This window comes from Misgurnus anguillicaudatus, chromosome 21, assembly GCF_027580225.2.
Source record: "Misgurnus anguillicaudatus chromosome 21, ASM2758022v2, whole genome shotgun sequence".
NCBI lineage: Eukaryota > Metazoa > Chordata > Actinopteri > Cypriniformes > Cobitidae > Misgurnus > Misgurnus anguillicaudatus.
The window spans coordinates 54,900,880-54,926,779 of NC_073357.2; the positions used below are offsets into that span (position 1 = coordinate 54,900,880).

The 25,900-nt window shown below is 38.1% G+C and overlaps 1 protein-coding gene across 10 annotated transcripts in view; it reads right to left on the reverse strand.

Annotated features, from left to right (window-relative positions):
• The window catches only part of tead1b (TEA domain family member 1b), a 137,800-nt gene that overhangs the window by 51,396 nt on the left and 60,504 nt on the right, over positions 1 to 25,900 (reverse strand). For all 10 annotated transcript variants that reach the window (XM_055213885.2, XM_055213865.2, XM_055213893.2 and 7 more), the window contains one exon: positions 10,558 to 10,810. In XM_055213885.2, coding sequence (XP_055069860.1) covers positions 10,558 to 10,705 — 148 coding nt within the window. In that variant the 5' untranslated portion in view covers positions 10,706 to 10,810. The remainder of the gene's footprint in view (positions 1 to 10,557; positions 10,811 to 25,900) is intronic.

The window sequence follows — 25,900 nt, forward strand, 5'->3', positions numbered from 1 at the left end:
GACATTAACATTTTGGATGACATGGAGGTGAGTAAATTATCTTGATTTTTTTTTTTTTTTAAGAAAATTGACTAATCCTTTAAGTATGACAGAAAATGGAGGACTTAAGATAAAATCCACATCCACCAGTTTGAAAACACTGACAAACATCCATTGACTAGGGGAGAGAATGGTTAAGAACGTCTTAATAATTTCAATAATCAGATCTTTTATTTTAGCATGTCCAAAATGCCCATATTTGGTAGCAAAATGCACTTTTTTAATGTCTGTAACTTTAAATGCAAATGAGCTACAGATCCTTACTTCCTTACAAACAGACAGTGAGTGCTTTCAGTTTAAAGAGATCTGATTAATACAGTCTGAGACAATAGTATCTAGTGGACAGAATACAACTCGCTGAGGGTGGAAACTATGGTAATGCAGAACTGTAAGTGGGCGGGGCTTTATCAATGTGACCTCACATTGATAAGAAAATCAAAACGGCATGTCTAATGAGACTGCTTTGGTTTAATGGGGATTAAAAAACAAGGACTGGGTGGGTTTTTTTCATCGTAGGGTGGTTGTGTTTACACACTGCCAACACAAATTATGTCGAAACACCTTGTAAAAGTGGATTTTGCATAATAGTTGCCCTTTAAACCTTACATTATGTATAATATTTACAAACAATAGCTAATAATACATTGTATGGGTCAATATAATTTTTTTATATTTTTTATGCCAAAAATGATTAGGAAATTAAGTAGTAATGTTCCATGAAGATATTTTGTACATTTCCAACCATAAATATATGAAAATGTATTTATCATTTGTAATATGTGTTGCTAAGAAAGTCATTTGAACAACTTTGAAGGAGATTTTTAAAAATGTAAGCTTATACAGAACTGTTTTTTGATTTATAATGCTACTACTAACTATACATAATTCGACAATTATTTCTGGTGCATATTTTTGTCTCTACATCACAAAATGAGAACAGCACTCCTCAATTTTATTGTGAAGTCAGAAAATTAATTTAAGAGGACAGGATGAATGATAATTCAATCTACTTTGTTAGAAACCACTCCAAATATTTCAACAAAATGAAGACATCCTGCAAGGCGCAGAGAGAAAGGCACAGCTAGTTTTCTGGCTTCTATTATACGTACCGAAATCAATGCAGCCGTTTCCTTCAAGAACAAAGTATTCCGGGCACCGGGTTCAGACTGAGATTTTAAGAATAAAGCAATAAGACTATTTAAAATTACTGTATGTATTAACCAAAAGGTTAAAAGCTGTTCCTACATCTGTTTACTGCACAAGAAAGAAAACCCTGGCCATACGTGCGACTCATTTTGACAGCGTAAAATGTATTCGTTTTGTAATCGGAAATGTGTTTCCTGCAGGTGTAAAATTACCGCGGCATGTCAAAGCTACAATGGCACACAAACAAAAGCGAGGGATTATATTGAAGGTGTGTGCAGGACTAAAGTTCTCCAGACTCCATTCTGAGCGAATGCATGAAGCAGAGACCTGAGCGGATCCCAGAATTCCTCATTATCCTCACAGCAGGTAGCTAGGGTGCGCCGTCGGTGTGAGCGCGAAGCAGGCCGCCGCTGAGGCAGGTCTGGGAACAGCGCACTGGCAGCCCCACGGGGGAGGCCAGGCTCGCTCATTAGGCCTAAATGATCCACGGCAGCCCTGCAAACCAAGTGCCACTTAGTGCCCGTCGGAGACGCCAGTTCGGCCCTGATGAGATGACTGAGCACACTGCATATCTGTAATAACATGGCAAACAAAAAAGGCCTCACAATAGCACCGATAACGCAGATAAACGGGTTCAGCATATCAGCTATCGAACGGTTTAAATTTCTTTCATCCTTTAGTTAAAGTTGAAATGACACAATACGTTAAACGTCTGCCACCCTTAAAGCAAAAGTACTATGGGAACAACTCATGTCAGACAATTTAGCATCTGCGCTCTTCATACACATATTTATAGCTTTTATGTAAGTTTTACGGTCCCCTATACGGTTACATATATTTAAAGAAAATATATACATGACAACAATGACATCAACCACAAAAAGCAAGATGCACTTAGACTGAAAACCCCAAAGTGGCTGGCATTACCAGTTCCTACCCTGACGCTGAAAATTCACCTGAATCAAACCGTGAGTTAGCTAAAGATTCCCACTTCTTTCCATATATTATTTTTTCTAGGTCAGCACATAAATTGATACGAGACGTCAAGCTGAGGAAAATCTCCAAAAATCTTTCACCCGTTCGGAAAACGAATACCAAATCAGTGTGAAATAAAACTGCGAGTTTCTATATACTCGACATAAAAACACGGGTCTGCATTATGGAGAGCGCGCGTGCTGCTTGGCGTTATTCCTACCAAATTGACTTAAGGCTCTGCTGCGTGCACAATAACACCCATTAAATGCAATTTCTTGGAACTCAATGTCCTATTGTGCATTTCGTGCCATATTTTACATCTGGTCATGTGTTCATTTGTATACTCGGGAGGGTATGCAATCACGCAGGGCGGGCTGAATGGAGGCTCGCAAAGCAGGTGAATTATGTAAGTGCTGCATCTTCGCTTCTTTTGGCTGAAGGGGACCGCCACTTTCTTACAGCCCTTTTCATGCAACTCTCATCACAAAGCAGCTGTTGTGATGTTTTTCACCGCCGTCACAATTAACCTCTGAGGCTGGGCGGGGAGCCAGCCCCGGCGCAACTCAGGGCGCTGGAGAACCCATCAGGTAAACAGTATGATAAGCTTCGCTGCAAAAATTAGACATTGTTTTGAAGTGAGAGGCAGTTGCTATAGTGACTGTTGCTAATTAACTGCATTCAGCCGGGGGAACAAAGGGCTTAAGGGTGCTCAGGACGGCGTCTCTCGCAGAGAGCTATGTGCGGTGAATATGTGCGATCCCGCGGGTCTCGTGGCATCAAAATACCTGCGCCTCTTTGCTTCTCGTAGGAGACGTGCGGTCATCATTTTATCAAGGCTAAAGGCTGCTGGACACCAATTAGAGAGCCGATCGCCATTGGGTTGTCCGCTGTCCTAAAACATAAATAATCATCGAATCCACGGCCAATCACGGTGCTTCATCAGCATGAAGGACCACTCGTGAGGGATCTCATCAGATCCCGTGGCATTCTGAAGAACAGACTGCGAGGTTCATTTCATTAAAGCACCATGGGAACCATTATAGATAGACAAGTCAAAATATTCTAGGGTCACTGTTATGAGCTCGACAGGTTTGCCTGGAATGTTAAAGAAAACCTTGAAGATGGGACTTTAAAGAGTTAAAATAATTTCTGCCATCCCGCTTTAAAGGAACACTCCAATTTTTAAAAAAAGGCTCATTTTCCAGCTCCCCTTGAGTTAAACATACGAGTTTTACAGTTTTGGAATCCATTCAGCTGAACTCCAAGTCTGGCGTTACCTCTTTTAGCATAGCTTAGCATAATCCATTGAATCTGATTAGACCATTAGCATTGCAGTCAAAAATGTTTCGATATTTTTCCTATTTAAAACTTGACTCTTCTAGATACACTATGTACTAAGACCGGAAAATTAAAAGTTGCAATTTTCTAGGCCGATATGGCTAGAAACTATACTTTCATTCCGGCATAATAATCAAGGAACTTTGCCGTCGTACCATGGGTGCAGCAGGCGCAATAATATTACGCAGTGGCTTCATATAATTTAAACAGATGAGTTACAAAAAAATCACCCTCTTACAGTTGTCATGAAGGGCAATATAGCTACCATATTTTTCAGACTATATCCCGCATTTTTTTTTTCAGAACTTGGCTGGTGCTGCGTCTTATAGTCAGGTGCGCCTTATAAGTCAGTATGAATTAATTTTGACATTTATGAGGCAAGAGACATCAATACCAATTGAAGGGATTCAGTGATGTGGAATGACGAGCCTGCGATCTTCATTCTAGTTAGCTTGTTCGGTTATTTTAGCCTATTCAACCTTCCAGGTAAGTTTTCTATGCTATGGTTTATCATTTAAATAACTGATAATATTACTTTAACATACAGACATCTATTCAGCCTGCTGTTCTGTCTGCTATTGTTTAGTTGAATAACTTGCCTTTCCAGATTAAATGTCTGTTCTTCGGCTTGGATTTTGTGAAATAATTTTCTAAATAAACGCGACGTATAGTCCACTGCGACTTATATATGTTATTTCGTCTTAATGATGCAATTGTGAATGATGCGAATTATACTCCGGAGTGACTTATAGTCTGGAAAATACGGTATATAGACCAAAAACACTTTTTGTACCAGGTTCTAAACATTTATTTCTGCTGAAAAGTTGGATGCTTTAACATAGGGGTCTATGGGAATTGACTCCTTTTGGAGCTAGTCTGTAGCAGCCAGTTAACGAATTGGTGTTTAACTCTTTTGCCACAATCGAAAAGTTAACTCGTCAATTATGAGAAAATGCTTCCCTGCCAATTTTCGGCTTTTCGCAATACCGCTATTATCCACAGGGTGGCGCTCTTCCGCAACTTATGGAACCCAGAAGTAACGCCTAACTTGTAATGGTGCATTCACACCAGCTGTGGTAGAGACGGCAAAAATGCGCTATTTGTGCGTAGTTGGACGCTTGAACATTTGAGTTTACTTGTTCAATTGCGTGTGAAATTCTAGTCATTTGAGACATTTACGTGAAAATTTGCATCATGGGAGGGGCTTCTGCGACTCCTCTCACTTCCTGTAATCACGTCGTTACTACAGCAAGGTGCAACGCGCTGCAGAAATCCGGCGAAGTTCAGATTTTTCTACTCATGCGTTTCCCGTGGCAACGCTCAATTTGTGCGTTCCGCACTATTCGTGCCGCAGGATGCCTAATCACGTCTTTGCATTGACTTAACATGTAAACTACTCGCGCTTGCCGCCTCTACCACGTCTGGTGTGAACCCTGCATTAGAGTAAAAACTCAGTGTATGTTTTGAGGATTGCCCTAAATGGCATCTCTATCAAAAGTCTTTCACATAAATGGAATTATCTCAGCTTTTTGCTCAAAATTTTGTGTTTTTGAAGAAACCTACGCATATTTGAGAGGTGATTACAATAGAACTAATAAATGTCGGATGAAACAGTATTTTTGTTGTTGTTTGAAAGCAGAGGGTCTGTTTTTTCATTTGATATATTGTATGTTTATGTAATATTAATTAAAGAATATTTTATTATTTGATTTTTATAAGTAAACGCTATAATAACAGTGTTCCTGTAACTCAGTTAGTAGAGCATCGTGTTAGCAACACAAGGGTCATGGATTTGATCCCTTACTGACAAACATATACTGATTGCACTGGATAAAAGCACCAGCCAAATACATAAAAGTGTGATCATAAAAATTTACAATACTCTGACAGTAAACAACGTAATGAAACACGTCAGCCCTTGGACTGTTATCTGTTTTGTACATATTAGCCACAAATGACACACACAATAACACAAGAGTCAAAATAACACTATACAAAAACGGCCCATTAACCAAATCCTATTCAAACACACAAAAAAACACCAATCAAGAATGTTTCTCTAATTTGCCCTGGAACCCCACTGACAGACGAACCCTCTTGTTTTGACAGTTGTAACGGCCCTTGTTAATGGTTGAGTGAACGAGCGGGTCACAGTTCATGGTGTGGCGGATTTGGCACGGGACCCGGTGACAGCTGCAGAACTGAAAGGCGATGCTATACGACGACTCTGCACTCGGAGAGAGGGCAGCCGCAATCTGCCGCCTTCAGCTCGCTCGAGTCCCGCCAAACTTTGTTTCATCAGTGAAAGGCCAAATGCAGCCTTTCAGTGCTCTGCTCAAGACTTAACATTCAAAGGAGCCTTACTGGCTTGAACACAGCATTCACATTGCCAAAACATTTGTAAACATCACACATATACACACAAGTTCTTTTTAAAACAAGGTTAGGAGGGCTAACTTCATATTCAAAAATATCATCAAAACTATAAAAATAAACTTTAAAAAAAAAAATTAGCTTTTTTAAGCAACAAATTAGATTTTTATTTTGTAAGAGATATTCATGAACTATTTTCATTTTAATAATCAAAAAGATTTTATCTAATTGAGTTTTGGTTTATAAATGCATCCCCAATATCAACTGACTGAGCAGATGGTCTGACAAATATACTAACTTTAAAAGCCCAAGATAACAATCTTGAGGTCTCTATATGAAAACTAAAACAACCAATTTTTCTAGGCTTTATAATCCTAAACTTTGCAGGATTTAAGTGATTAGACTTTTAGTCCACCGTATGTGATTTGCTTGTGATACGTATTACATCTGTAGCAAAGTGATCCATGATTGCGGAGTGTTTTTCTGTTGGCTCTTCCTGTGGTCAGCTGTGAAACAATACTCCTAAGGCTATGATGGAGAAAGTTGTTGAGTAAACATGAAACCGGACACCACAAACAGCTGGTTAAGTTGACCTCTGGTCAATCCACAATCCACTGCTCACAAAACAAATCGTCTGTTAAAAACCACTTGAAAATCTGGTGGTTTGTTGGTGTCCAAAAAGCTCTGTTGTTCTTTTGCTACTCCCAATTAAGGTAAAACAAACTTTTACCTTAAAGGATTAGAAAAAAACCAGATAATTTACTCACCACCACGTCATCCAAGATGTCTTTCTTTGTTCAGTCGAGAAGAAATTATGTTTTTTAAGGAAAACATTCCAGGATTTTTCTCATTTTAATGGACTTTAATGGACCCCAACACGTAACAATTTTAATGCAGTTTAAAATTGTAGTTTAAAAGGACTCTGACAGATCTCAAGCGAGGCATGGGGGTCTTATCTAGTGAAACAATTATCATTTTTGGCGGGAGGGTGGAAAATGTGCACTTTTGAAGCACAACTTCTCGTCTTCCTCCGGTCCTGTGATTTCACGTAATACGTCATCACGTCAAGAGGTCACGGATGACGTATCGAAACTATGCCCCAGTGTTTACAAGTGTGGAGAAAGAGCACCGTTCCGATGTTGTTGTATATCGAATGATACTAATTAATGTCTTTGTGTCAGTTTATTGTTTAAAATGGTCCGCAAATGTGCGTTTCATATATGTAACACGTGACCTTTCCTCGGCATTACGCAATTGCGTGAGGTCGCGCTGGCTCGTCACACAGCAGGAGGAGGAAGAGAAGTTGTGGTTTAAAAGTGCATATTTTTTATTTTTCTTGCCAAAACCCTTATGCTTCATTTGAGATCATTTAGAGTCCTTTGAAACTGCAATTTTAAACTGCATTAAAATTGTTAAGTATTGGGGTCCATTAAAGTCCATTAAAATGAGAAAAATCCTGGAATGTTTTCCTCAAAAAACATAATTTCTTCTCGACTAAACAAAGAAAGACATCAACATTTTGATTGACATGGTGGTGAGTAAATTATCTGGATTTTTTTTTTTTAAGAAAATCGACCAATCCTTTAATATTATTCATGTTACTTTATTGCATATATGGACTTTGAATAACTGCACATTTTTAATTGGTGTTTTAGTCTGATTTTAATACAAAAATCAATAAAACCTCTTTAAAGCTGTACCAGTTTACCTGAGAAGTACATCTGTATTTCACACAGGGACTTTTAGATATGAATACACAGATCAATCCGAAAGTTTAGCATTACAAATATTCCCAAAAATCACGTTAATTAGGGGTTCCCAAACTTTTCAGCTCACTATCCACTTAAGTAGGTGTAATTTTCTCAGGAAATGGAAATTTTTAGTAAAACACACATCTTTTTTTCTTTTATAAACTGTTTTTGTGTTATTTAACGCTACAGACAAGCAACTTTTGCGGCCCACCTTATCCACAAGTGGGTCCCAACCCCTGACGTAAACAACTGATGTTGTGATTTTTCACAAAAAACAAATATAGACTACTAAACAAGAAATAAAAACTAGTAACTTTTGTAGCAAATCATTCAAGACTAGCCAAATCTATGTTAATGCTTTAATCCTGAAGAGAGAGAGAGTGAATAAAAGTGGAAAAAAGTGAGTCTGAGAGCAGTAGAGGGCGTGCTGGGCGTCAGTGTGGCCCTAAACGCTTTCCATAGTGCCAGCTGAGAAGCTTCGCAGCTACTCCTAAACTTTACATTTCATTTGGCCAGAGGGGTCACATGACAGCTGCAAACGCATGGCCCGAGGGTCTTCTGCTTTCACTTGACACTGACAAGCTCCAAAGAGACACTGCGGAAAGAAAATATTCCCTCTTTCCATGACATCACCCAGCCAGGAATGGGGGGGTGACACAGCTGGTGACAGCCGTGGTACCATCTGCTCCTGACTAATAGTTCAGGCTGCTTTACTTACACTCCTACTACTGAACAACAGGCGAACGAATCAGAAGCCTCATGCACCAGAGGCCCGCAAAGGCTGAGAGTTCTGATTGACAATTATGCTCGTGAGCTCCGCCCCTTCACTACAGCCCGAATCCTCTGAGCCCAAAATTCACTTCTCACCTCCAGCTTTCACCTCTGGGACCGATTCAAACATAGAGTGCTGAAGAACATCAGCTTTGTGCCATGTGACACACTTGTGGTGTACTTGAACCAGGTGCAAAACAACAAGTTTTCGGCCACATGCACTTTCTATGTCTACGGTAAAAGCCAAATATTTGATGCTAAGAGTCAACATGAAATGGTTTCTGTGACATTTTACGTTTGTAATGTGACGCATTTCCAAATTAAGGTCTTTTTGGTAGATGATTTTATCAAAAATAATTTATTAATAAAGATACAAATGAAAGGAAAATAACTGATAAAATACAGATTTTATCCAAAAGGAATTTATTTGTTTTGGGTAAGTTAGTTGTAGCAAAATAAAAGAGATTAATCATATTATTCAAATTACAAAATAATATTTTTTTACTCTGGAATAATGTTTCACTAATAAATCACTTACAGCAGTGGTTTTCAAACTCGCGAGATGGTGCCAGGGGGGCCCCAGTTTTATGACATTTTATGAAATTCATTAATTTATCATGAATTCTGTGTAATTAAACCTAAAAAAAATAAGGCTACTAACCAAAAGCACTGCTTTTTTGTATAATTAAATTTTTTTTATTAAAATGTTGAGTTTTTTGTCACATATTTTCTTTGGGGGGTCGCGAAGGAATGCACTGTACACAAGGGGGGCCGCACGCTGAAAAAGTTTGGGAACCACTGACTTACAGTATAAGACCAGATATCAGTGTTCCCACACCTTAGTTAACTTCAAATTCAATGACCTTTCAAGGACTTTCCAGGTCCAATACCCTCAAATTTCAAGTGAGTTAGGGTGTCATGTTATCTTTTAAAGATACATTGTTACAGTTCCCTTTCGAAGGAACTTGCGCTGCATCACTGTGGTGACACTTTGGGGCCCCTCCAGGGGTAAGTGCGTCTGAATCTGTATATCAAATTCAACCAATGGTGAGGCTTAACTACAAAGACAGGGTGACTCGGAAGCCAGGAAGTATATCGCTATCTGAAATATTGCCAAAGACGGCGTTACATGGATGCAGGAAGTATGACAAGGGAGACGCAGCGTCTCGTTCCCTTCTCAGGGAACAAGTGTTACATACGTAACCCGAGACATTTTTATGTGTCAAACACAACTATGCAAAAAAGCATTTTGGTACGAATCAACATTCGTATACAAATAATACAAGCATTTAAAGCAAACAGTTTAGCACGTGTGCTTAAAGTCTCAAATTTTTATAATATTATCCTACACTACACTTTTTTTTTTACTAGAAATCTTCTTGCATAAAATAGATTCAAGCACTTTCAATGACCTGTATCTATGCATGTATATTTTCAAAAACTTCCCAGGGCCTTGAATTTTTTCCCCAGATTCACAAACTTTCAAGGATTTCAAGGACCCGTGGGAACCCTGAGATATGTGTTAAAAACAGTCAATTAAAGTTCCTGTCAAGTCACATATTAAATGTGTTCGGAGTTCGTCACACCACAGAAAAATGTGTTATTAACCATCCAACAAAATTTGAATGATGGATAAAATGGCAAGTGAATAAAATAAAAAAAAACAGGCAGGATTCTCTGCTCTCATGCGTTGGGGGCGTGTCCGCCATCTGCGCTGAAACCACGCCCACTCGCAGGAAAGCTGTCGTCTCTCTCAACTTTCAAATACCGCTACAATCTAAAATGGATGCTTGCGATTGTGTTAGGGGCGGGGCCATGCGCATGTGCGTCATCGAGCCACAGTTTTAAAAACATTTTAAACTCTTAACAATCCAACTCTTCAATTCAGTACTAATAGTTTACAGTCTTTGTGGCATGTTTCAGGAACTTAACAGGAACTTTAAATATTTCACTCATATATTTTACTGTGGACGGGGCAATGAAAAACAAAGGCAATGAAAACTTATAACATAGAAAGAAAGACACAACGCCACGATTTAATATAATTTCCAACAGATCCACAAAACGGTCATTTTGCATGTTTCTCTCAGTGACTAATTGAGTTTGCTATGAAATGGATCGTCTTTGCCCTATCAAGCAGTTTTGAAGTAAACAGTCATCTTACCATACATCTTGCCCTCATCTGACAGGATAATTTTGCGGCGTCCACAGGGCGGGTAGATGGCCAAAGCCTCCTGGAAGCTCTGCTCTATGTCAGGACTCCACACCCCCTCTGCGTCATTGTCAAGCGGCTTTTCCGCAGAGTCGCTCATCCTCTCGATGTCCTCGGCAGAACTTTCACTGCCACTCCAACTGCTGGGATCAATGATGGCGGTTGAGACCTCCAAGCCGAAGCCTGGAGCAAACTACGGTGAATCCTGAAAGTGTCAATAAACACAGAGCTGTAGTTAGTCTCATCCACATTTTCGCTTTAAAGATGTACATGAATGAAGCATGGAGCTGCAGTGTTTACACTTTTTAGAAAGTCAAGTTATCCACAAATGACTTTTACTGTAGTATTAACAAACAGTATATTATTTACAGGGTTCCCACGCTACGCCAAATGTCAATTTCCCTGACTTTTGCTGACTAAAAAGCTGAACTTTTATGTCTGAGATGGAGTGAGCCTGATAATGCAGTGTACACTGTGAGTTTATTAAAAAATTAGCTTAAATGCATGGAATGAATACACAGTAAACGGCTGTTTAGATTATAGTTTCACTTGAAATCGGTGGAGGCTTAATTGTTAGAGGCGCAAATTAAAAATCTAAAAAGAAGTGAGTCTACACAAGCTGCCCTGAATTAGTTTCATCTTTCACTAAGGAGAGTTTTGACTGAATTAATTTTGAAAACTTGCCGTGACTGAAATCGAATTGCCTAAGGAAATTACATCTCTGACTAAAACGTCTACCCTTAAACATTTCCCAAAACCACCTGGCATCTGCATAAAGTTGCATAAAAACCGTAAAATTGCAGACTTATTCCTCTGTAAAAATGCCAAAAAATTCAAACTCTGCTGTGTGGTTTCAAATTGCCCACCTTTGCAAGCATTCAGGGCAATACTGGCATCATATTCATGAAAACAAATAAAACTCGACTTTTACCTTGAGAGATTTTGTCGTTTCATTTCAATGTTTCTGAGAGCTCTTTATCTGCTTAATGTTTTCTTGGTAACACTTTACAATAAGGTTGCATTTGTTAACAATTAGGGGTGTACCGATATATCGGATGATGATGCTTGCTATGCATCTAAATGATTTACAGTGAAATGCCGCTACATCCAAAAGCTAGAGGGCGCTCTATATACGCTGCAGACGAAGAACCACACACATGCTGCTATGACACGCAGCTCCAGGAAATGCCTGATTACGGTGCGTAAGCGTTAACGCTTCCCATTCGTTTTTAATGAATGATGTCATGCGTTGCCGAACTGAATTGTGGATCCGTCGGCGACGCGTCAGTGCCGTTGCTCGCAGCAAAAGTTGAACATTTCTCAACTTTTCAAGCGGCAACGCGAGCGTCAGCCAATCAGATCGCCTTATGCAAATAACCTAGGCAGAGCCTGCCAATTAAATTTATGGAAGACTGGAGCATAGGTTGCGGCCACTGTGATTGGCTGTTGGCCACGCTTCAGACAAGCCTTCCGTTAAGCGTTAACGCTTACGCAACGTGTGAATGTACCGTTAAGGATATATTTATATTGCTGTTTTTCAAACCTGTTCAGTCATTTTCATGATAATAAAGAATAAGTATAATGATTATGTTTGACGAGTGTTGAAAATTGTTGACTTTGTCTCGTTATAAATGATTCAAACTAACGGGATTAAAAGCCATAGTACAAGAAATAGCTGTGAATAATATCGGCTGTGCGATTCAGAATAGTTATCGCCCACGTATTATTAGTGTTTATCGTCATTTATCGGTGCACCCCTAATCAGTTTATGCATAAGCTAACTTGAACTAACAATGAACAATACTTTTACAAGATGTATTAATCTTAGTTCATGTTAATTTCTGTATTTATTAATATATTTATAAAATAAAGCTTTGTAACTTAACTCTTTCCCTGCCAAAGTTTCATCCTACATTCATAAGTTCTCTTTTTATCACCTCTCAAATATTGGTAGGTTTCTTCAAAAACACCCAATTTTGAGCAAAAAGCGGAGATAATAAAATTTTTGTGAAGGACTTTTGATAGAGATCAGATGCAGAGCGATCATTAAAACATACACAGAGTTTTTTCTCTTTCACGTGAGGCGCTTCTTCCGGGTTGTATAAGTTGCGGAGATGTGCCACCTGGTGGATAATAGCGGTATTGTGGAAAGCCGGAAATTCTCGTCTTTGGCAGAGAAGCGTTTTCTCTTAATTGACAAGTTATTTAGACAATGGCGGCGAAAGAGTTAAGGAATAATTGACAACAGGCCGTTGAATTATTCGAAAATAATAAGCACCCAAGTTGTTAATGCAGCACGACGCAAAGCGGGAGTGTCGTTACACCGCGGGTGTGCATTGTTTTCAAATAATTCAAAGGACCGTCGTCAACCATTCCCTACTTAAGTTACAAGGAGTCAATAATCCGCTTATACCACGGTTACCACAAACATTGTGGTTATTTTAAGACATTTGACAGGTTAGGTGTGCGTTTTAAAGAAAAAGAATCAACATCCGTGGAACATTTCTTAATAACCAATCACAATAAAGCGATTCAACAGGCCTGTGGTATAACATTAATTAATGCACTATATTGACATTAACAAACATTAACACATGCTGTTAAAAACTATAGTGTTCACTGTGATTATTTGTTCATGTTAGTTAATGCATTTAGTAATGTTTACTTATACAACCTTATTGTAAAGTGTTGAGGTACTCTTACTATTTAGTTTAAGGCACTCAGCAGTAACTACATATCCACAAGTTGAAATGCGTTTACTGAATTGTTTTCTGAGGTATATAATAAAAGATTTGTACTTTGTTCTATTTATAACAATCTCAAAAACCCAGGGAGTACTTCAAACATACAGTACTCACAAGCATTCCTAAAGTGTCCCCCCATTATTTCGGGTACCACCACGCTTCACCACCCCCCCCCCCCCCCACACCCTCCTGACAGCTTCCTCTCTCCCGGCCTGCCCTCATTCAGGCAACAGCACGAGCTGTTGTGATGTGGGACTCGCAGCATATGTTTCTTCTAGAATGTCAACTCGCGAGGGGGGATGGGAGCGAGCTGTTGGAAAAAAGGGGGGAAAAAGCGCTCTGTGCGAGCGGAGGGAGCTTTTACTGAATTCTGTTTTTGTGTGTTGAATGCTGACATGGCAGAACAGACTCACAGACTGATGAGAGAGGGAAAAAGCCTCCCCTTTCTGACCACTAAATGGTTTGGGCCTTTTTTTTCTGCCCCACTCCTCTCTAACTGAATAATGAACTACAGTGGTAATGACTTCCAGAAGTACAGCAAACATGCATCATCTTCCAACGGTATTCACTTCCACACTATCGGATGCTGTTTAAAACACAGTTTAGGAGTTAAAGCCCAGGAGCTAAGCGTAGATTCAAGTATACAAATATCCTTATGGTCTTGTATCCCATATGGCAACTGAAAGACTTTTGTGAAAAATATCCACCATCAGTTCCTCTGCCAAAGGTGGACTAGTTGAAAGCAAATGTTTGGACGCGTCTGTTGTGCCTGCTGGAGTTTGATTTCCCTATACAAAGTAACTTCTTGGAATTGATGGGTTAGTTTTAGGGGTGTCACGATTCTCCAAATCCTCAATTACATTCGATTCTCGATTTTTACTTTTTTTAAAGAACAGGTTGCTATGCCATTTTTGGACTAGACTTTTATTAAATATAATATCTGACCTTGAACCCAGAGATGCCCTGCCATGTTTGTCGTGCTGCCAGTGGAAAAATATGGTACACTTACCTGATAAAACGAAACTTCCTGTCAGAGGAACATTCCTTAAAAACGTGCTTTTATTACCGTCAGACGAGATTGTGAGACTATACCCCAATAAGTCATGTTTAAATGCTGTTTTCATAACTCTTAAGCAACTGAAATAAGCTGTTAACGCACCTCAGTTCAGAAAAACGACAGGTCCTGGCACAGACGCCGCTCAAGGTCAATCAAAAAAAGCAGTCGAAAAGTTAGTAACATCGTGTTCTAACTAAACGCGACACGATGCCATCACACAAAACAAAAAGTATTTTTTTCATGTTACGCCCCGTTCACACTAGGGTTGCCGCGGTGACAGAATTTTCCCACTGGTTAATCAGCGCGCCACAAACCCGGTGATCCCGGTATCACCGGGTGGGAGGGGCTTATAAATGCGCATGCAGACGTGCACATTTTACTTTCACTTTTGAATTACGCAACTGTTTAAATGCAGTGCTTGCGTATGCTGCATTAAATCGCGTATGAATTTGCGTGCAATGCAAGTGCAACAGCTGGTAATTAAGTGCTTGAGTCAATGTGTGCAGGTAATTCTCAAAGAACCCGCCAAGTCCCAAGCAGTGCAAGCGGCTACTTCTCCATAAAGCCCTGCTTGAATGATGGGTTTATTATTTTTCTTGATGAAAAACACAACAACAAAACGATCTCGCTTATATTAAACATCATATATGTATATTATAACAAAAACGAGTAAGCACACGGCTTTTGCCATCGTCAGCTCGTCTCGCACACTCTGATAAGAATAAATGAAACCTGACACCTGTTGCTCTGTGACGTGACGCGCGTTCAGCTCCGCTGAATTCAGGCAGCAGACACATTCAGTTGTTAGTGTTTGCTCTCTCTAACGAAACTAAATAATTTAATTACATGAAAATATCAAAACGACCACGAAAGATGGTGTCGTGGTGGGCAAGTGATCTAACCAGTGAGAGGCTGAAGCACCGGTAATCACCGTTTTACCGACTATCGCGGCAAGCCTGGTTCACACCATCAGCGACTTTCTCGCTTTGTGTTGCTCGACTCTTTCAATGATATCGTTAAGAGGCGTTTCTAATTTTAGATGTTATAAATAAATGAGTACCGTCTACTGCAGTAACTGACGACAGACGAATGATGTGAAGTCCACTGCTTCGCTCTCATTGGTTGTCGCTCCTGGAAGTCGCTCATCATTTGCATGAAGTCGCATTACTGGACATGCCCACTTTCTGTCGCTAATGTTTACTGTCGCTCTTGTCCCTGGAATTGCCAAGCTTTCAGTGAAATGAATAACTGTACATTCACACTGCTGCTGACTGGAGCTTCCAAAGTTACTGGAAGTCATTGATTTACAATGGAAGCTGGCTTCTCTCAGCTGCAAGGAGCGTCAAATACATCGGCATCGCGTATCATTTTGAGTAATATCGGGCCGAGTTTTATGTGTATCGGCATCGGCTGATATGTGGCTGCCGTGTTCGCCGATTTTTTTCCACCATTATTTACAGACAGAGTGCTGGAAGCCGGAAGCGATTGCAGGTCATGTGACTAAAAACAACCAACCTTTCCATGACAACATCAGAAGATGGTTCCATAGCACCCTCACCTGTTTTTACTATTTGTTAAATATAGTTTTTTTTAAGTTCTATAACTGTTACTTTTTTTTTAATTGAGACTTGTAACATTTGGCAAATATTATTCCAAATATTGGCTCAAGAAAATCGGCAGCTTGTATCGGTCATCGGCTAAGGCTGATGAAACAAAAATCGGTATCGGCACTGAAAAATCCATATCGGTCGATCCCTAATTTTGAGCAACCAGAGCGTCAATCAGAAAGATGAAAGAAGCTTAACTTTATGGTAATGAGCTATGACGCGGCACAGTGGCAAGCAGCGGCAAAACGCCAGCAACCAATTGGAATATAGCCTAGACGTTCTTCACTGGCTGATTCTGGAGAAACATACGATTTAAACTTTCGTTCCTACCAAAACATTAGTTTAGAGAAAACAGACTTCAGGGCGACCAAAGCGTCAACAAGCTTTCCCGTACTTTTTGACAAGCGTCCTTGACTGGGCAGCCTGAGCTTCTTTGGAAGCTCAATTTGGCGGAGGTGTGCTGTGAACGTTGCTACTGCTAGTTGCTGGCGATCTGAATGGGGCGTTAATCAGGTTTTGTCCCAACATATCCGCATACACAAAGATCACATTCAATCAAAGTTCTGGGCATTCTAAATATTAATCATCAAACATGGACAAGGAGAAACTGATTAGACGTTTAAAAGTAGAAGGAATAGTTGCACCAGGAATGCCATAAAAAGTAATGCGTCTCTGTATGTGTGTGCGCTCCTCAGCTGCAGTGCGAGAGGACGCACAAACAGAGAAAAACTGTTTTGATTGGCTGTGTTTATGATTGATTTTGTCGCACCACACCAGTATGGACAGACCAACTACCTATCGCTGGAATCATATGGCACCGCGTCAAGGGCACGGTGTAACTTGTGTAGTGAAGAAAAAACTCTAGCTTGTGTAAAATTGCAGCATTTATTTAATCAATGCTAAAAATTAGGGATGCACCGATATGGAAATTTTGGCCGATACCGATAACGATAACTCTTTATATTTGGGGGGCGATAACCGATATATATATATATATATATATATATATATATATATATATATATATATATATATATATATATATATATATATATATATATATATATATATATATATATAGGCCGATAAATATTCATATTATATTATTTTCACAATAAAAAACTCCCAGACCACAGACATCTTGTCTTTGCGCTAGCCTAGCATACTCTTCTTAAGCCCGCAACACGTGTCATCTTCGTGCTATGTCACAGAACGCACCAATCAAAACTCCACATGGCCAGCAATGAGCAAGTGAAGTGGTTCAACAAACCAAAATAATCCATCATTTATCGGCTTTCATTTATCTGCCTAATTTTGCTATCAGACCGATAACCGATAATATTAAAAATAAGCAGTTATCGGCCGATAACGATATGTCGGCCGATATATCGTGCATCCCTACTAAAAATGCAAAAATGATCATGTGTTTCAAATCCAAAGGCAGAGATTTGCAATAAAACAATTAGGATAATGTTACAGATCCTACTAAAACACACTACAAACATTACTGATCATGCACAATGCATTTTCAATTACAGCTCATGTTTTCAACATACTATTTAATCCTTGCTAGAAAAATGTGAAAACGATTAAAGCTTAATTTGCACAAGATGAACACTCCATGCAATACTGCACCAAGGCAACATCTAACCACTTACAGTTCACAGAATTATATCATCAAACCAAATGGATCTACTCAGAATTTACATTTCCACTTACAATAATTGGAGGTTACTCTGCCTTTGATGGTAATGGAAAGAGGAGTTACTGAATCTAGATAGGGATAGGGATGAGAAACCAGCTGACCTGACGTATCACACCACAGAGGCTACACGATGGGGTTGAAGCGTTTGCATTCACACATAAACATGCTCAGAAGAACATGCTGACATTTCCCTGACAAACAAGCAACAATCTCGTTGCAGATCGAGTGTGAAATAAGCAGAAATTAACACAAACAAGTAAAAGAAAATCAATAGCCTTAAAACAGCCTAATCACGCTTCATGGCTGGAGTCCCTAGATGATCGTTCAACTTTCGATACATCACCGTAACTGATTTACCTCTGCCACTATTTCATGCAACATCTCTCATGGGAGGTCCGGATCAATGAGGCCTGAAATATAATGATAATTTCCGCCTAGTTCGAGAGCTCTGCGTTATTAGATTACTTCAGCACACACGATAAATGGAAGTATGATTTTATCTTTTGGCCTCACCTCCGATTGATAATGAAGCCGTCATTCGACAGAACCATGCAGGAAAATCCTTCGCAACTTCAAAAACGTGTACAAAATGTGCTTACTATTTTGCATAAGAGCAGCTCTAATGAATATTTTGCATCAGGTCACCCATCTTAGTCTAAGAGCTCTTACAAATATTTTACACCAAACTGTCAGTTCTTGCACATTGTGTCTAAATGGATACGAACAGAAGGCCGATATTTGCTGAGACTACAGAAAGTGAAAAGAGAAACCCGAACTTGTATCTCATGAAAACAATTCTTGAAGACAATTAAAACCTAATTAACCATGTTTAAAGTCATTGTAAACATGGCCTTATGTGTCCTATTGCCTTTGGGGTTTTAAACAACAACAACAACAACAACAATTTGATAAAAATATGTTTTAAATTAACATATATAACTGTGGGCGGTCTACAGGTGCAAAACAACATTGGTACTAGTAACAACAACATTGTTACAACGTAAAATCAAAAGAAGTTTTTAAATTATTTTTCGAATAGTTTTTATCAACTGTATTGTAATTGATGAAACAAATTGCAACAACTATACTTTAGAGCTACTCGATATTAAACGAATATGCAACGCGCGATTTGCGATAAAAACAAATCTTTTTGCCGTACGGTATGCAATACGGTAAGTCTTTGCTAATTTAAACTTTTTTAAAGGTACAGTATGGGTTTTAGCAATATCTAGCGGTAAGATTGCGAATTGCAACCAACCTCAATTTCGAAACGCAATGAAAAGCTATGGTAGCTGCCATAGGACAAACATGTCATCATCTGAGACAACGTAGGATGAAATGCGCTTTGTAGAACAGTTTGTCCGTTTATGGCTACTGTAGAAATATGTCGGTGACTTCGATGTAAGGGGACCCGCCGGTGTTTGTAGATAAAATTGTTTATTTTAAAGGAATAGTCTACTCATTTTCAATATTAAAATATGTTATTACCTTAACTAAGAATTGTTGATACATCCCTCTATCATCTGTGTGCGTGCACGTAAGCGCTGGAGCGCGCTGCGACGCTTCGATAGCATTTAGCTTAGCCCCATTCATTCAATGGTACCATAAAGTTAGAAGTGACCAAACACATCAACGTTTTTCCTATTTAAGACGAGTAGTTATACGAGCAAGTTTGGTGGTACAAAATAAAACGTAGCGCTTTTCTAAGCGGATTTAAAAGAGGAACTATATTTTATGGCGTAATAGCACTTTTGGGAGTACTTCGACTCGGCGCAGGAACACCCTCCCTCTCCCATTATGAGAGGGAGAAGGGGACCGGACTTTTCAAGCGAGTCGAAGTACTCCCAAAAGTGCTATTACGCCATAAAATATAGTTCCTCTTTTAAATCCGCTTAGAAAAGCGCTACGTTTTATTTTGTACCACCAAACTTGCTCGTATAACTACTCGTCCTAAACAGGAAAAACGCTGATGCGTTTGGAAAAACGCCGATGTGTTTGGTCACCTCCAACTTTATCTCTAAATGGTAGCATTGAATGAATGGAGCCAAGCCAAACGCCATCGAAGCGTCGCAGCGCGCCCCAGCGCCCACGCGCACGCACACAGACGACAGAGGGATGCATCAACAACTCCCAGCCAAGGCAACAACATACTTCAACATTGAAAATGAGTAGACTATTCCTTTAAGGTAATAAAAACAATACAGTTTATTATGTAAGGCCTAAAAATTTTAAATTATATAACATACTGATTGCTGATTATCTTCCACATGTCAGAATACAGACAAGCACTAATATTTGTGTGCCGTCTCTTTGCTAAAACCACTTTTTTTGCTATACACAACTTTTTGAATTCCTTTTTTTTTTTCAAATCATTCAGTTATTGAAAACTATTGTGACTTGCTCATCTGCAATATTACACTGATTTCAATAAATTCTGCAGCCCTACTTCACGTCAAACCTTTATTAATGCTAACCATCAAACAAACTAAAGAATGACTGGCAAAGAGTTATTTACCCAGCGCACACACACCGACAAAAAGCCTTGACAAAATGCACTTTGGCAACAATGATGTAGCTGGGCGCTTCTCAATCTTGATTAATTAAAAATGACACTATAATGGAGAAACAAGTGCTTCTCGGTATTCAAACAATGCAAGCACCTGCACCTTAAATGAAGTGCTCACTTGCACATAATAACCCGCAGAAAACACGATTCCTATTTTTACTTTCAATATCTCATACATCTTCTTCCAAGACTGATAGATAAAGTAAGAAATGCCAACCACCATCCTAAAGTAGGCAGATTGCTGATGCTTTCTTGATATAAAGAATTAAAGTCTTACTGCCTTTAATGTGTTTTAGGCTTTGTTGTATATGTGGGTATGAAAACACTGCTTATATAAAACAAATATTCTGTCATCCAACAGTGATCTAAATATGTTTAAACAATAAATAACTGGTAAAACATGGATTCACTGTTAGATTGATATTCTCATGTATCTTTTCATCAGACTATATATGACTACTGCCAATCAAACTATAATTCCCTTAACATAAATGTGTAAGGTTTCCACAATCACTGCTTTACCTCTGTGTGTATGTGTGAGTGCTTTTGTATTTGGCTGTACGTTTGTGTCAGCACATTTATGTTGTGTATGTGTTGTGTGAGAGAGAAGCTGAAAATACTCGTTCAGATCTGAGCCAGGATGTGCCCAAACAAGCCTCTCTCACAACTCAATGCCATTAAAGGCTCTCTCTCCCTGAGCAACTCCACAACTCGGGATGCGGAAGAGAGAGATTGTAAGAGGTGACACAGAGAGACCGAGGAACAGTATTTGATTAATTTATGAAAACAGTGTGGATACATTTTTTTAAATGCTGTTATCTGTCACCTGTTCCACCAGCAAAACACTTAAGTTTATTTTAATATTTTGCTATTGAATTCTAATGAAACCTAACAAACTATATATCATTTGAAATCTCAAAGAAGGTCGTTTTCATAGTTTACCCCTGTTTTGCAAAAAGAATGACATAGAAATAGTAATTTCGAGAAATGTCTCTGACCCACAGGTGGGCCCATTTGTTTTTAAATAATTTTTTCACAAAAACGTGAAAAAATCTTGATTAACTATAGATAACTGGAAAGCTCCAAGAACGTTGTTTTCGTATTACGAAGCCATTTAATGCTAAAAATTGTGTAGTGACAATAGTGTTTGTTAAATGTCACCGATTCAACAGCAATGCATATTAATTATTATACAACACTATCTTATATATATATATATATATATATATATATATATATATATATATATATATATATATATATATATATATATATATATATATATATATATATATATATATATATATATGAAGAGTTTATATATAATATAAATAATATAATTAATCACGACTAGTTTAGATTTTTTATATAAAATATATACTTATATCATAATTTTTTTATTCAAATAAACTTAAAATGCTATAACATAATATTTTATATTTGGGTCAGTGACAAAACGGTTTGGCAAGATGAGAAATTAAAAAATCTTTAAAAAAAAACTTATTTTAAAAGCATGCATCAGGTGAATTTCAATGCACATAGTGTATTTATGTTGATTTTATGCAATAAAAAATAATGTTGCACCATTTTTATGAAAGTTAAGACTGAATGGACCTGAAAATAACAAATGTGTAACCGCCAATTGCTCCAAAGAATGAGAAATATTACATATTTTATCCACCTTGATGGCATGTAATCATAAATCATAATCATAAAAAAGTTTTAAATATCATTTTTTAGTTATTTCTATCTAAATGTAAATTTTAATGTGTTTTTGTATAATTTGTCCTGACATACTATATATAATACTAAATATAATATTACGCTATTAGATGATTTTATTTTACATTTTTATGAATATTTTTATTTTTCATAAAAAATACTAGTTACACCAATTGACACAGACCGCTTATACCACATTGACATTTTTGCAATTATCCCCCAAAAATTCTTTCAAAATGAAATAAAACCAGAGATTTTATACTTGGTCCTCAAAAAATTGAATGTATGCAAGTAATCTGCAAATTTTTTTATTTTAATTTCATTGAACCATACGGGCGCAAAATACTTAATGTCACATCATTGACCCATTTACAACTCCAGACACTTCAGTGAAAAAAAAACTTATTAAAGTATCTTCTTTTAAAAGAGACTAAGCTTTTATTATTTGTATGTTATTATTGTAAAATGCATAGTATTATAAAAATGAAAATGTTTTACACTATCATTCATGTATAGCTTGGTGGTACAGCATTGCATTTGCAACGCAAAAGGACATGGGTTCGAACTCAGAGAGCACAAGCTGATAAAATGTATACCTTGTAATGCACTTTAAGTCGCTTTAAATAATAAAAGCATCTGCAAATGCATAAAAATGTAATAAAAAAAATGTAAAGTACATTACATGATTCAATGCATAAATATCATAATGGTTAGAAATACCAATTAAGGTTTTCCAAAAGCTTACTCTTTTGTGATTATAATTTACATTTCAATAGCATATTTGTGCTTGTGCATCTGGCGTTTGTAGTGTAGTCTCTGGGTCTCATGCATTCTTGCTCTTACATACGATACAGCCATTAGAAGCATGTAAATAAGCTGAATACAGAAGACTAATTTACATCAGCATTCACTTGTCATTACATTAAATTACTGTGGATAATTATGATATTCAAAAGATTCTTGTGAAGTCTGCAAAGACCTGCAGGGAATATGCACACTTTATTCATGGATTTAAACATGATCGAATGCGTTAAATGGAATTGAGAGTAGCTGGAAGCACTATCAAATTATCCAAAATATTTAAGAAGTAGATATCTGGTTTGTTAACATGTAGTTTAATCACATTATGAGATTTGCAGGCAGCTACTTTAAAATCCCCAACCCTCATAAAACTAGGTCATAACCTAAAAAGTAATTTCATTATTCATCACAAATAATTTCTTAGGGCCTGAACTTTAAAAGCAGGTGTTGAAATCGAAGGCAACCTTCTAGAATATCCGCAGGTGCCAGATAAGTGTCTCGCTAACTTTGGCCAGATCGTCTTCCTCCATCTTCGCATCTGGCCACGTGTCCGTCAAATGCGAAATCTAGTGTGCTACAGCCTGTTAGAAGACTAATTATCACAGCTTTCTAAGAGACCGGAATGTCACCTGTGGAAACAGTTTCAGCCCTAACAAATAATTGCATGTTCCTATCTGCTCGTCTCCAGCACCATGGAAATGGTCTTATTAGCGAGATAAAGGAGGAAGCAGGCAGCAAGTGAATGGCACGGTGAGAGCGGCCCATGGCTGTGACAAGGCATGATGGGAGATGACACTTATCGACGGATTACATAAACCACTCGGGTTCTTGCTAAGCAGGAATTCGACTCCCTAAATGAAGAGAACCAATTTGAGGCATCACGCAGGGCTGGGGGTAATGAAATAGAAGATGAGAGGTCTGAACGTAATTTTCTGTGTGGCTTTTTGGTGCCGTTATCTCTCAATGTGCGATAATGATTCGTTGAACGACTTCCAGTGACCCCATAAAGACCCTAAGCATTTAAGGCCTCAAAACGAGAACTATAATTACAGCATAATTGCTAAATACCGCATATTGCGTATTATTTTCTCTGGCTAATTATTTCAGTAATGTCTGAAGTATTTCAAAGTATGCTTGTTTGGAACACGAAGCATTAAATTATGCATATTCGTGTCGGCGGGACATAAGTGAGATACCTCGCGCTGTGCTCCTCATCCTAACACATTCATTATCGCTGGAATGTACGAAATGACTTTAATACAAGACATGAACCTTGAAAGATAATTTAACAAATTTTTAAATCAAAATTAAAAGGCACTATTCGAATTTCATTAACATTATTTGCATAATAACACTTTCATAGTTTTCAAAAGTTCCATCAAAATGGCATGTCAGGCATTAATTGGTTATGCAGTTGCGTATAACGCAATATCTTTTCATTTTTTTCATATGTACAAAAGCATTTTTGAAATTAAACAGCTGCGTTAAGGTTATTATGAATGCCTTTAAAATTCTTCACAAGTCCATGAACTCCACAAGAATCTCTGCGAGCATAGAAAGTGAAATCAATAGATCTGGACAATTCTCCAGGTTTCATGAATAAATCTAAAGTCCCAGCGCGCTGATGAATCAATGATGGAGTCTCTCACGACCAATCTCCCAAAACACACAGCAGTGATCCAGCGGAGTGGACGGAGTTCTCCTGCTGGCAAGACCCAAGCGTCTATTTCATGCCTCTTTAAACTGGCGAGGTTGGATGCGGCGAGACCCTCTGATAGCATCCAACTCAAACCTGAGGCCTAAATCCTAACCGCCTGGTGCTGCATCTACAGGCCACTTTGGGATCAATTTCGGCTGGCCAGAGCACTGGATTGATTTACAGGGCCTGTCAAAACAACTTTCTCCACCTGCCTCCAACGCGCCACAATCAGGTGCAACGTTTGGCCCGTCACACTCATTGTACATGGAGTGGAAGTCCCATTATGTGCCCCGAAGCTTAAAGGGATAGTTCACCCAAAAATGTTAATTCTGTCATTATTATAAAACAATCTGGAGGTCTAAGTTTTTGATATAGTCTACATAAAAACTTTTTTGTTTTACTTGTTGATTTTATTTTATTTGTTTTATCACTGTTTAAATTGTTAACATTCATAAAAGAAGTCAAGCTAATACAAAAAATATGTCATAAATAAATATTAAAATTGAGGCTATAAATAGAATGTGCTTTGGCGGGCAACTCACTGACTCCGTGCGGGCAACCTGGTGCCTGTGGGCACCATGTTGGAGACCACTGCCTTAGACTAAGTCAAACCATACATTTTTTGTGTGAGGACAAGACAAAAAAAGGTAGATTTCTATTAGTTATCAACCACATAAAAAACCCAAAAGATATCAAACCTGGTGTGAGACATCTTGCTACATGATATTTGAATAAAGGAATTGAATAAATTAAGAGCTTAACAAAAGATTATCAGTGCAAATTATTCATTTGAAATGGTCTTTTCCCTACACAAAGCTTGTGTGGCTACAGCTTGTGAAATAATGAACACAGTCATATGCATGACTTTTTTTCATTAAAGTTCATTTAAAGGTGCAGTGTGTAACTTTTAGAAGGATCTCTTGACAGAAATGCAATATAATGTACAAAACTATATTATCAGAGGTATATAAAGAACTTACATAATGAACTGTATAGTTTTTATTATCTTAGAATGAGTCATTTTTATCTACATACACTGCGGGTCCCCTTACATGGAAGTCGCCATTTTATGCCGCCATGTTTTTACAGTAGCCCTAAATGAGCCACCTACAGAGCACGTTTTGTCGCTAGTTCTGTATTTTGTCTTAACATGTTTGTCCTGTGGCGGCATCCGTAGGTTCTCTATACATTTCGGTGAACGGTGGACTGAGCCGTTGGTTGCAATTCACAATCTCACTGCTAGGTGCAACTAAAATCTACACACTGCACCTTTAAGGGATAGTTCAGCAAAAATAAATATACTTGCATTATTTACTTTCCTCAGGTTGTTCTGTATGAGTCTTTTTATTCTGTTGAACACAAAAGAAGATATTTTGATAAATGATGGCAAGCAC